At 48.9% G+C, this 12634-nt stretch overlaps 1 protein-coding gene across 1 annotated transcript; it reads right to left on the reverse strand.

Moving 5' to 3' along the window:
• Positions 1 to 6543: 6543 nt before the first annotated feature.
• On the reverse strand, positions 6544 to 7654 carry LOC119336301. Its single transcript, XM_037608296.1, has 3 exons — positions 7144 to 7654; positions 6829 to 7035; positions 6544 to 6736 (listed from the first exon to the last, which is right to left on the reverse strand). The coding sequence occupies exons 1-3, from the start codon at positions 7496 to 7498 to the stop codon at positions 6663 to 6665; spliced, it is 636 nt and encodes a 211-aa protein (XP_037464193.1). The 5' UTR covers positions 7499 to 7654; the 3' UTR covers positions 6544 to 6662.
• Between the last annotated feature and the right edge of the window lie 4980 nt (positions 7655 to 12634).

Consider the following 12634-nt stretch of genomic DNA (forward strand, 5'->3'; position numbering starts at 1 on the left):
CTCTTCAATAACAGAATCAACTTTTAGGTGTATATACTCTGTAAGAAGAACAGAGAGTCGGGAGAGTGTGTCGTTCCATTCTTCGCTACCTGAGGTAGGACACAGAGGGAGGAGGGTAGCAACATGCTCTAAAATTGAAGATAAAGGTTGACCGGAGATAGAATTTGCGTGTTGCTCTGCAATGGCATTCAATTGTAGGGAACTGCTAATTCTGAACTGTTTGGCCCATTTCTGAGAACTTCCTGGCAGAACACAAATCACTGGATTTTTTGGATCATAGTTCCTCCATTCTTCAGAGATTTATTTTCAGTAACATTTGAAGTGCGGCATGTAGGATCTATCGGCCTATGTAATGGAAGCACATTGAACAAATCAGCCTTGACATCCTCGGGTAATTCCTGCAAAACTGTGAAGTCTGCCTGGCTTAGAGAATTAGGGATGAAATCAAGCCGTGTGACACTCTCTGTATCAATCAATTCATTGGCTCTTGAGCACGAAGCATGGACAGTTTGAACTTCCTAGTCTTATGCCCCCTATGGGAGTAATGGCAAGAATTAGGATACTTGAGGAATGGTTCAAAACAGGAATGACAAAGTAGCAGATTTGATAGTGCTTCCACTCTGTTTCCAATTTTAAGTTTGCTGATCATCTCATCTTAATATTATTTCGTTTTTCCAATTTGTCGGAAATATGTCCAAGAGGAATAAAGTATTGTTTTATTCTGCATTCATGATTAATCTTTATATTTATTCATCTGTTTAACGAAAGGGCCGCAAAAAAACAAATTAGACATCTGTTTAACCACCACGGCTGCAGTTGACCCCCCCCCCCCGCCCCCGGTGTTGAGTGCGGTTGTTTTACGGCGGTGAGGCTGTAAGAGCAACTCCAACGGGCCGACCCAAACGGACGGCGATTTCGTCCGCTTTTTGTCCGTTTGGGTCAGCCAGACGGACACGGACGTCCGCTTCCGCGTTTGGGTCGACGTATGCGCCCAACGCGCGCCCGACCCATTTTGACGGCGCCGACAAAATAAAATGTTCATGCATATTTCAACTGAAAATAACTTAATTAAACATTAAAGCCGGCCAGGAAGGCTGGCGAGAGTCCACGCGTTCACATTAGCATTAAAAGAAATTAAAAACAACCTAACTACGGGGAGGCGCGCTGCCCAGCGCACCCTAGGCGTCGTCGTCGTCGTCGTGCTCGGGGTCGGTGAGGTCGATGAGCATCGGCGGAGGGCCAGCCCAGGGGAACGCCGTGATCCATGCGGCGGCGATGTAGTCCGGGGTCAGCTGTTCCGGCGCGGGGGGCTGTGCCGCCGCCTGTGCAGCCGCGGCCTGGTGCGCCTCCTCCTCCTCGAGGTCGTGCTCGAGCATCTCCTCGTACTCGCCGTGACGCCGCTCCTCGGCCAGCCATCGCTGGCGCCAGTGCTCGGGGGTACGCCGCCTCTTGCGCAGGGTCCGCCCCCCATCCAAACCGGTGGCGCGGACACCCACTCGCGCACCACTCCCGTCCAGGAGAAGCTCGCGATGGAGCCCGGCTGCGGCTGCGGCTGCGGCTCCGGGTCGGCCTTGACGAGGCGTCGAGGAGGGGACGGCGGGGCCACCGGCGGCACCACGCAGTCGCCGGCCGCGGCGTTAGGAGTGCCCGCCGGCGACGCACCTCCTCGGCATGCGCCCTAGCCGACCGCGGCGCCGCCGGCACTGGGATCCTTTCCGGATCCAGATGCCAGTCGTGCGGCAGCGTCACGTCGGGGGACGGCAGCGGCACGCGGTGGCGCCAGTGCCACTCCGCCTGGTGAGCGGGCACGTTCACCCGTTGCCTCTGCCGCCAAGCCGGCGTAGGCGGAGGCGGGGTGAACTCCGCAGGGAAGGGGACGACGGGGGCCTTGCCCTTCGACTTGCTGCTGCTGCCGGAGAAGAGCCCCATTTGGGCGGCTCGGGTGGCTGGGGTGGCTAGGGTTTTCTTGCTGACGACGGGGGAGCGAGCGTGGCCTAGATGGGGACGGGAAGTGGGTGAGGACGGCCCCGCCACACGGTCGGCTTAAAAAGGACGACCGCCATCGCTGACTTGTGGGTCCGGAGTCATAATTAAGTTGACCGGCGAGAGGGCGGTAGTTGGGCGACCGCCAGGTGGGACCGCGGCGGACGTCGAGAAGGAGCGCGTGGCGTCCTTTCCGCGTTCGCGCCAACGCATTTGCGCCCCAAACGGACGTCGAGGCGCGGAGCGTTTTGGGTTGAATTGACGCGTTACGCCTCTACTTTTGTCCGCGCCGATCCAAACGGACAACGGCGGACCAAATGGGTCGCCCCATTGAATTTGCTCTAAGGGGGCACCGGGGCACCGGGACATGTCACCGCATCTTCGACGCCGTTGGATCTTGCAAGTAGCGTTGATGGTACGGGCCGACACATGTCACCGCAACACCGAGAGCCAGCTAAGCAACGCGCCGCATCAGCTCTCATGTCCGCCTCGGCGGCGCACTCGCACTCGCCATCGCCATGGCCGCCGCCACCTCCGGTGCCGGCTAGACCCGACTCCCTCACCTCCCTTCTCGGCTCCCTCTCCACCCCCTCCGCCGCGCGCCTCCTCCCCTGCCCCGTCCTCGCCTTCTCCCAGCTCCGCCGCCTCCTCCCCGCTCCCCACCTCCTCCTCCGCCCCATCATCTCCCTCCTCCACCTCCACGGCTCCAGCCCCCGCCTGGGCCTGCAGCTGCACGCGCTGTCCCTCTCCCTCGGCCTCTCCCAAGACCCGCTCCTCCTCCGCCGCCTCGTCTCCCTCTACTGCTCCCACCCCTCCCTGCTGCCGGACGCCGCCTCCCTCGCCGCCGGCTCCGCCTGCCCCGTCCCCTACAACATCCTCATGTCCGCATGCCTGGGTCACGGCCTCCCGCGCCAGGCCCTCGCCGCCTACCAGCAGATGCTCAGCAGCGCCGCGGTCGCCCCGGACGCCTTCACCTACCCTTCCGTCCTCCGCGCCTGCGCCGAGGCCCGGGACCTCGCGATGGGCCGGGCGGTGCACACGCATGCCGCGGCCGCCGGGATGGACGGCCACCTGTTCTTCCTGAACGCGCTGGTGTCCATGTACGCCAAGTGCGGGGACCTGGTTGCTGCACGAAGGGTGTTCGACGGAATGGGGCACAAGGACGTCGTGTCCTGGAACTCGATGATTTCAGCGTATGCCACCGCTGGGCAGTGGGAAGAGGCGGTGGAGCTGTTTCAGAAGATGCGAGCCGAGGAGGCAGAGGTGAACTCGGTCACGTGGAACACGATCGCTGGGGTGTACATCAAGATACGCGACCATAAGGCAGCAGTTGCGCTGATCCGGGAGATGGTAAGGGGTGGAGCAGAGGTGGATTTCGTGACAGTGGTGATTGGGCTGAACGCGTGCTCGCGGGTTGGCTGGCTGAGGCTCGGGAAGGAGATCCATGGTTTGGCAGTACGCATGTGCTGTGATGGGGAACAGAGTGTAAGCAATGCGTTGATCACCATGTATGCCAGGTGCAAGGATATGGATTGCGCTCACAGGCTGTTTACAATGCTGGGATGCCCTGGTGTGGTGACATGGAATACAATGATAGCTAGTTTTGCATTGTCAGATGGGGCAGAAGAGGCTTCCAGATTTCTTCGTGAAATGGTATGTAGTGGTGTAGAACCTAATTATGTCACTGTTGTCACCTACCTTGCCCTCTGCGCCCGTGTTGCAAACCTGCAACATGGGCGGGAGCTTCACACCCACATTGTTAAGCACGGGTTTAAAGGTTATCGCTTGCTGTGGAACTCTCTTATTGACATGTACTCCAAGTCAGGCAGGCTTTCCGTAGCGCAAAATGTCTTTGATACCATGGAGGACCGTGATATGATATCCTACACTTCAATGATAGCAGGATACGGAATGCAAGGGAAAGGATCAGTTGCGCTACGGCTTTTCGACCAGATGATTGATAGTGGGATCATGCCAGACAGCATTATCATGGTCACTGTCCTCTCTGCTTGCAGCCACTCTGGACTTGTTACTCAAGGAGAAGAGCTTTTTGACAAGATGACCAGTTCATATGGTGTAAAGCCCCAGACAGAGCATTATACTTGCATGGTTGATCTATATGCGCGTGCTGGCCTATTAGAAAAGGCAGAAGGGATGCTCAATCGGAGCTCTTTCATTCCAACACCCGCGATGTGGGCAGCATTAGTCGGGGCTTGTCATGACAGGGGTAACATAATAATTGGCGAAAGGGCTGCAAGGAGACTCTTGGAGATGAGGACAGAGAATGCTGGTCACTATGTTCTAATTGCCAACATGTATGCAGCTGCAGGTTGCTGGGATGAGCTAGCAGTAGTCAGGAAGCTGATGCGAGACTTAGGTGTCATGAAAGCACCTGGGCTGGCATGGGCTGATCTCGGTAATGGGTTTACCCCTTTTTTGGTTGGAGACAGGTCAAACCCTCTAGCACCAGAGATCTATGAAGTTTTGGATGAACTATCAGAGCAAATGAAGGATATAAATAGCTGCAGTGATCTAGAAATGGTAGAGGGAGTCATAGAGTAAACCAGGCAATGGTAGGTCCTGATTCCTTGTAAAATAGAGTTGATTGAATAACTCTAGTGATATTTCACAATGAAAGCGTGGAGGTGATAACATAAAGAAACACTGAAGCGACAGATATATCTACAGATGATCTTCAGGAGAAAGGTACTACAAGAGGATTCCTGAATGTTTGCTGAACAAGACATGTTCCTAACTGATACGTCTTCTCTGCATTGGCCTCTACAAAGCAGTGTGCTTATGTCGGTCCAATGCTCACCTGAGTGTTACTTCATCTCGACAAGTGCTGCTTGTTACGTATTGTTCTGGCAATACTCATTATTTTGCATCCATGGCGTCATTGTCACAGTGAATACTTCAGGCAAGTTCGGCTGCTCCAAGCTTCTGTTCCCAAAAGAGAAGAGGCTTCCTAAAGATGGTAATGAATTTCAGTTTGAAACCTGTGCTTGTGTAGGTCATAGTGTTGTGATTTCACTAAATTCTTGTCAAGCCTGCTGCAAGGGAACTCTAAGCTAGTAATTGGGGAAGACGTAAATTAGCTGGCGCTTTAGCAAGAGCTGCTCCTCTTACAGCCTGTTTGAACATTTGCTGGCCCAAAGGCTAGCTGTTGTGCCTACTGAAATCTGTACTGGTGTCGGGGCGACATTAGCAGTGCAAAGATTGTATGACATGCTTCCTTCCCTGTGTATCCGACGCATAAGAAAAATCTTCCACACTCAAAAATAAACTATAGGGTAGGGGAAGAAAATCTTATACGACCAGGTCGTACAAAGCCGATTGTGAGACCCTCTTCTGGATGTGACACCTGGCGATACGAATCCTAAAGCAGCAGCCCGTCCCATTCCCCGCCTCTCCGTTCCCAAATCCGGATTTCCTACCAAGTTCAATCTCTCCACTTCGCCGCCGCCCGCCGGTGTGCTTGTCCCCGGCGGCCACGGCGATGCTCCTGGATGCCTCTACTTGCGGCACCGCCGGCGCACTATGCCCACACCGCATCCCTTATCTGCAGCCAAGTTTCTCCCCGACGGTTTTGCTAAGCTTGCTCCGTTTCGTCGCCTGTGTTCACTAGATGATTCAATCAACATTTTTACTGCATATTGTTCATCCTGACTTTGATCTGTAAAAACCCGAATGAATGCAGCTATTTTTATTCTGAATTTGTTTTTATACGAGATGTGGTCTAAACGAATTTGATGTGCCTCCATGGCCGAGCTGATGAGTGTGGTCATGGACGACGGGGAAGAGTAGTGGGGACGGGGTTCTGGTGCTTCCGGGTTAGAGCGAGAAGAAGAGTTGCAGCGGCGGCGGCGGCGGCGGCGGCGACCACGACGACGGCGGGCGAGCGTGGGCGGCAGCGAATGAAAAGAGATCGGGATTTGGTGAACTAGGCCGCTGCTGCTTTAGGATTCGTATCGCCAGGTGTCACATCCAGAATTCTCCTACTTCCAAGTTCCAACCAAGATCTTTGAGGCATTGATATCAGTATATATGTGCCCTTTTGTTTCTTTTCTCATTGTGATTTCAAGGCTTATTCTACCCTGCATTTGTTGTAGTCTACCTTGTGGTAGGCAAACACATTGAACGGGAAACAGACAACCCATAAGGTCACTTCCGTTGGAGACTCACATGAGTAGAAGGATGGATACGTCGTTAGAGACTGAGGCCATGTTTGATTCATAAGTCCTAGGACTTTTTTTAGTTCCAACTTATAAGTTCCAAGTCCCTAAAAAGTCCCTACCTGTTTGGTTCCTAGGACTTATAAGTCCCTATAAGACCATATTATAACTATAAGTCCCTATAAGTCCCTCTTTGAGAGTCTTATTTCATAAGTCCCAAATGCCCACTTTAAGTCCCTATAAGTCCCTCCTGTTTGGTTTAGATGGGACTTATAGGGACTTTTTTAAGTCTCTAAACCAATAAGTCCCTGGAAACAAACACCCTCTAATTAACAATAGTTCTGGACATGCGAGGAAAACGATTTAAAAAGACTTCCATGCAGTAGTCAACTGGAGTCAGTATACGGTAGTACTACTACTTAGCATTAAACAAACTACTACAAATATTACAACCTAGCACAACGACTAGAATAGAAGAGACATCCTAGCACAATGAAACTAAACTCATGTCTCAAGTAGATTTGAAGTAGAGTTCCGCGCCGATGAGAAGCGTGCTGATTGTGGCGGCAACTCTATACCTGCATACATGCACGGATTGTGTTAACAACAGGCATATGTTAACCTACAGAGACACATGCAAATGTGAGACAATTTTTCCATTTTGCAGTACCTCGAGACGAGTCGTCGCTGGGGTTAGGCGATCCCCTAGCCTTGGCAGATGGGCTAAAAAACTTGTAGTAGACCCAAGCTCCTACAAACCCAATTAACACTAACCCTCCAATTACTATGCCAGCGATGGCCGGCGAGCTTAGCTTTGTCCCTTTGTTAGCTTCCTTGGCAGGAGGTGAAGGCTTGTTATCATCGTGGTAACACGGTACTGAAAGAAAAGTAGAAAGGAAATGACATCAAATATTTAGCTATAAGGGGATGCAAGATTATAAGTAATAAATAATAATTAGCTACCTCCACCACCTAGCACACTCACCCTTGCAAGTAAATGGTACCGGCGGAGAAGAAAAGAATGCCTCAACTTCGGACGCGTCTTTTCCCCGGCACGCACGGTATGTGTAGGCAAGATCGAAAGGAAGAGTCTGTGCGAGAATGTATTCACACAGACAACATATGCCTCTATCCAACTCAGAATCGGGACTGCTATCTATCGCGTATATCAGAGCCTCGCAGCATGAAGCTGTTGGGGAGATAGGAGACTCGCTACACGATACAGCTGCAAGGGTTGTTACTTGGAACTTGCACGAACGTTGCGGATTCGGAGGCAAGGCAAGCACAGGAGTTAACCAAATTGATAACCCGAGCAGAAAAAGCCATAACAGCAGCGGCATTCCTGTGTTCACCAAGACACCAAGGAGAAACAAGATGGGTGAGAACCGTGAGATACTGAGATTCTACAAAAAATACGTACTAGCAAATGTAAGAAAAGACAAAAGAAAAAAGGAAAAAAAATTAAAATGCAGCGTGCGCACCTCTGAGCTCCGGCGCGGCGGCTGCCAGAACAAAGTGCTACCGTACTACGTATATCGCGTGATTAGGTGATGTGATTGAGTGATTCTTATATAGCGCAAGATTAGGTGATGTGACCTTTTCAACCTTGGGTACAAAGTACTACTTCCTTCGTCCGGAAATACTTGTCATTAAAATGAATAAAAGGGGATGTATCTAAGTGTACTTTAATTCTAGATACATCCCTTTTTGTCCATTTTGATGACAAGTATTTTCGGACGGAGGGAGTAATACATAGTACTCCCTCCGTTCCTAAATGCTTGTCTTTCTAGGCATTTTAAATGGGCTCAACATACGGATGTATGTAGATATATTTTAAAGTGTAGATTCACTCATTTTACGCTGTATGTAGTCACTTGTTGAAATCTCTAGAAAGACAAGTATTTAGGAACGGAGAGAGTAGAAAAGAAAAAGTGCTACTATACCATATCGTGCTGCTATAGGAGCCCGCATGTGCCCGCTACAGTGCATGGCAGGATGGGTACGCTCATTAGCTTTCACTTGTGTACGTGGATATCCAGAGATGATAATACGCTCATTAGCTCTCACTTTGTAACGCTAGGGACGCACATTCTCTTGCTCTGTTGTTATTTCAGGTTCTAAGAGTTGGTAAGTGTATTCCCAATACAACCCGTTAAATGCATTGGCGATTTCTCTTGGCAACGGCTTTCTAAGCAACCTGGTAACTGTACCAGCTACCGCATTTTTCAGGGACAGCTACCAAACTGTTTCTCCATCAAAACAACATGGTCGCTGTAAATGTGGCAAGGAAGCACAATAAATCCGATAAGTTAATATAGCGGCAAGTCTATTACTTAATCTTGTGAGTCTTATAGCAATAGCACAAATACCATGCGTGTTTTGCTCTAGGTAGTTATGACCATTCTAACAATACGTGGATTTTTCTTTAGAAGGAACACTTAAGAATAGGATTTCTGAAGAAAAAAAAAGAGTGGAAGATTTTCAAGATGAGCGAGAATGAAACACATAGCGTGGAGAGGGATGACAGGGAGACGCCTGGAACAATAACCACGACTAGGAGCCCGCTCCACGGCCCCCACGGAAGCTCCACCGCGCTGTGTCTCGGCTCCCAAGACGACGGCGGCAGCAGCTCCACCTCGCCGTGACCCGACCCCCATGACGACGGCGGCGGTGGCAGAATCTCCAACTGGTGGCGCCTCAACCTCCACGACGACCGCGGTAGGTCCAGCCCGCCGAGCACCGCGCAGCTCCTCAGCAGCCTCGACTGCGGTGGCAGCTCCACCTCGTCGTGGCCCAGCCACCACGGCGACAGCGCCAGCAGCAGCAGCTCCACTTGGGGGTAGAGTAACCTGCGGCGCCTCAACCTCCACGACGACGGCCGCAGGTCCAGCTCGCCCAGCACCCGGCAGCTTCTCCGCTGCAGCTCCACCTCGGACCTCGCCGAGCATTCTTCCGGGGCTCGGTCTTCACGAAGATGACAACGGACTCCATGGTCTGTCTCTCGGCTGGCGGGCTTGGTTTCGGCGAGTTTACTTTTGTGATGGGAGCAGAATATATACTGGTGCTGGCCGGCCAGGTAATGAGTAGGGTCATGCTGCCCATGCAAACGCATGGCACGGATAAGCTGGTGCCATTTACCTCAAAAATTTAAGACTGGCTGGTGGTGTTTTGTCCGCGTGCATTCTCTGACCCGATGAGAGTGTAGAATGCCTTTTGGCATTGGCAATATATATTCTGAAGAAAAGAATTGTAGCAGCATGCACCGAGCGTAGAATAAAAAAAAATTATTTTCGATAAAGGCGGATTTTAGTTGCTCAAAATGGAGCATCAGGAAGATACACAACACAGTGATCACATCCAACCTCTACATAGTTAGGGTGCACCAGCCAACACAAACTCATACACACGAGAAAACACACCAACAACAAGCAAAGTCATACAAGATCAACGTTATATGTAGGCGAGGAAAAACAAGAGAAAAGTCCCCAAAGCGACCACATATGCGATCGGCAAAATTATAACAATGACCATATCCGCACCAACCGCCTAATGACACCACATGGACGGTGCTATTCTTCAACAGCAACTCCTTCAGAAACAGAGCGACACTCAAACGTCGCCGTCACTGGATCCAACCACAAGGTCAGAATCCAGTTTTTCATCTTGAGTATATCCGAGCAATGGCTTCAACAAAGTAACGACGTAAGAAAAACATCGTCATTGCCAGGTATAGCCACTAGACCTAACCTAGGCTTTCGCCCCTGAGCTCGAGACTGGATGCTTGAGTAGCACCACCATCGAAGTCACTCATGTGTTGCCACCGTCACTTTTCCATGATTCCAGCAGCTACATGCGATGCGACCATTGGCACTGCGCAACCATCCTTCTACGTCAAGCTGTCGTCCATTTTGGAGGGGGGGAGGGGGTCCTGGGAGGAAGGGCGGCTGCCCGCCGACGACAGGTGACTAGGAGGGAGATCGGGGAAGGTTGGGGAAAATGGATGAGGAGAGAAGAGGAGAGAAGGACTCATGCGGGGAAAGATGGAGTCATGCACTTGTTTTCTTTGCCACCACAATGATCCATGTATCGCTGCCTCGGCCGATCAAAGCCAAGCAAACAGATCATGTTTGCCTCCTTGACCAATGTTTAATTTTTTTCAGCCTTCATTTGCATTCTTTTAGAATTAAAAAACCCAGTAAGATCCATGTTCGGGGTCGGGCACCTTGATGTTTGGAATTCCCTTTTTCCCTGGGTAAGGCCTAAACTTAGACTTAAGAATAGAAATATAATTTTGAAACACATTTTTTCTAATTTAATCATGTACTTGTAGTTCAAGTTTGAATTATATCCGTTAAATGCCTAGAAATGCACTTGGTAGCTTAAATATAGCGAACGGACCCCAAAAGAGCAAGATGCAACATGTATTGGTGTATCTTGTATGTATAGAATTTTCAAGGTAAACCGAAAAAGTAGCGGCCGCTTCGCCTTATAACACCCGTTCCATCTTCCTCGAAGATGATCTGATTTTTTAAGAAGTTTATGCCACAACTTTTTTGAAACCTTCTAATTTTTTTACCACACCATCTAGGTATCATATAATTACACCATGTTAAGTTTCATATTCCGCCGACTTTGTTTGTACATTTTAGAATTAAAAAGCAAATAAGCACCATGTTTGGGGCCGAGTATTGTCACCTTGATGTTTACATTTTTTTTCTTGGATAAGGTCTAAACATAGAATCAAGAACACACAAGATATCCGTTAAATGCCTAGAAAGTCGCTTAATGGCTTAAATACAACGAATGAACCCCAAACATTCCAATTTTGACATGGAACATGTAATGGCACTAGTCGAAAACAGGGCTACCGTTCGGCCCTGGTCAGCCCATTAGTCCCGGTTTTTCAAGAACCGGGACCAATGGGGGGTATTAGTCCCGGTTCGTGAGCCCAGGGGGCTGGCCGGGGCCTCGTGGGCATTGGTCCCGGTTCGTGTGGAACCATTTGTCTCGGTTCGAGCACGAACCGGGACCAATGGTACTCGCTGCTGGCCCACAACCATTGGTCCCGGTTCGTGGCTTGAACCGGTACAGAAGGGGTGGCTTTAGTCCCGGTTCATGCCACGAACCGGGACAAATAACTTGCCTATATATACCCCATCGCCGCGGCAGAGCACTCCACAGTGCTCTGTTTTGTCAAGCCGGCGAGGGGAGGGCATTTGGGTGCTCTAGTTCACCTCCTATGCACATGAAGTGTTCGATAAAATGCCCGAGCCACACTAGTTAAGCTTTCTCCTCTCGAAACTCGACCTCCGAGCTCTATTTTCAACGAGATTTGTCTAGATTTAGCGGTCCGTCACGCCCCCTCCCTGCCTCGTCTTCATCGCCGTCGATCGCCCGTGCCGATCTCGTCGTCGGCACCACCGTGGTGAGCCTCTTGTTCTTATCATCTTTCTGAAAGAAAAAATTCTGACTTCAGATAGATACTTGTCTATTTTTCTTACTTTTATTATTCCTTGTTATTATATAGTACGATGGTTTTGGTATCCGCCGTCGTCGGCCCTCGTCCTGTCTATGATTCAGATGTGGTATATATTATCTTTTCATAACTATTTGGTTTATTTCTTGTTTATAACAATTATGCCGACCAATGTGACATAGATTTTATTTATCTAGGAGGTTGTTGAACCGGTAATTCCAACCGACCCTATTGTCAAGAGGTTAAATTTAGTTGAAGAAGAAAACAATTACTTGAAGGAAAAAATAAGAAAAATTGAGGAGGAGAAGATGATATTGGAGTTGCATGTTGCGGATGTCGTCGATGATCACAAGATCAAGATGGATGCAATGCGGTTGAAGATTAAAAAATTTAGAAAATATGTCATTCATACCGAGGCTTGGTGTCATTATGCAGTTGGATTAGTTGTTACCTTGGTTGCGGTTATGATCGCATTTGTTTTTGCATTGAAATGTTTTACATAATTTCAATGTATAGTTTAATTAGATACTCTCGAGAGATATATATGTTTTTCAATGAGAACTATGTATGTACTTTGGTTTTAATGCTCTGGAGAACTATGTATGTACTTTGGTTTCAGAGTTCAGTTCAAATGCTTTTCAACTTCATGGTCTTATAGCTCAAAATAATCAGTAAATGCATGAAACATAATAAATGAAGTCAGAAACAAAATAAAATAGAATAAATAAGTAATTTGAAACAAAATGATATAAACTTTAATAAAATAGATAAGTAGAAACAAAAAAAACTTTAATAACATAAATAAAATTTATGAAACTAAAATTATCAAAGTATTTTTTGTTCAAAACATTATAAGAAACTTCTAGTATTATTGAAACTAAAATTATATAAAATTGATGCAACTAAAATTATCAAAGTATTTTCTGTTCAAAATCATTAAAAGCAAAAAGAATATTCATAAAGAACTTTTTTGGTTAGAAACTTTAATAGCAAAAAGAAT

The sequence above is a fragment of the Triticum dicoccoides genome, chromosome 7B (assembly GCF_002162155.2).
Source record: "Triticum dicoccoides isolate Atlit2015 ecotype Zavitan chromosome 7B, WEW_v2.0, whole genome shotgun sequence".
NCBI lineage: Eukaryota > Viridiplantae > Streptophyta > Magnoliopsida > Poales > Poaceae > Triticum > Triticum dicoccoides.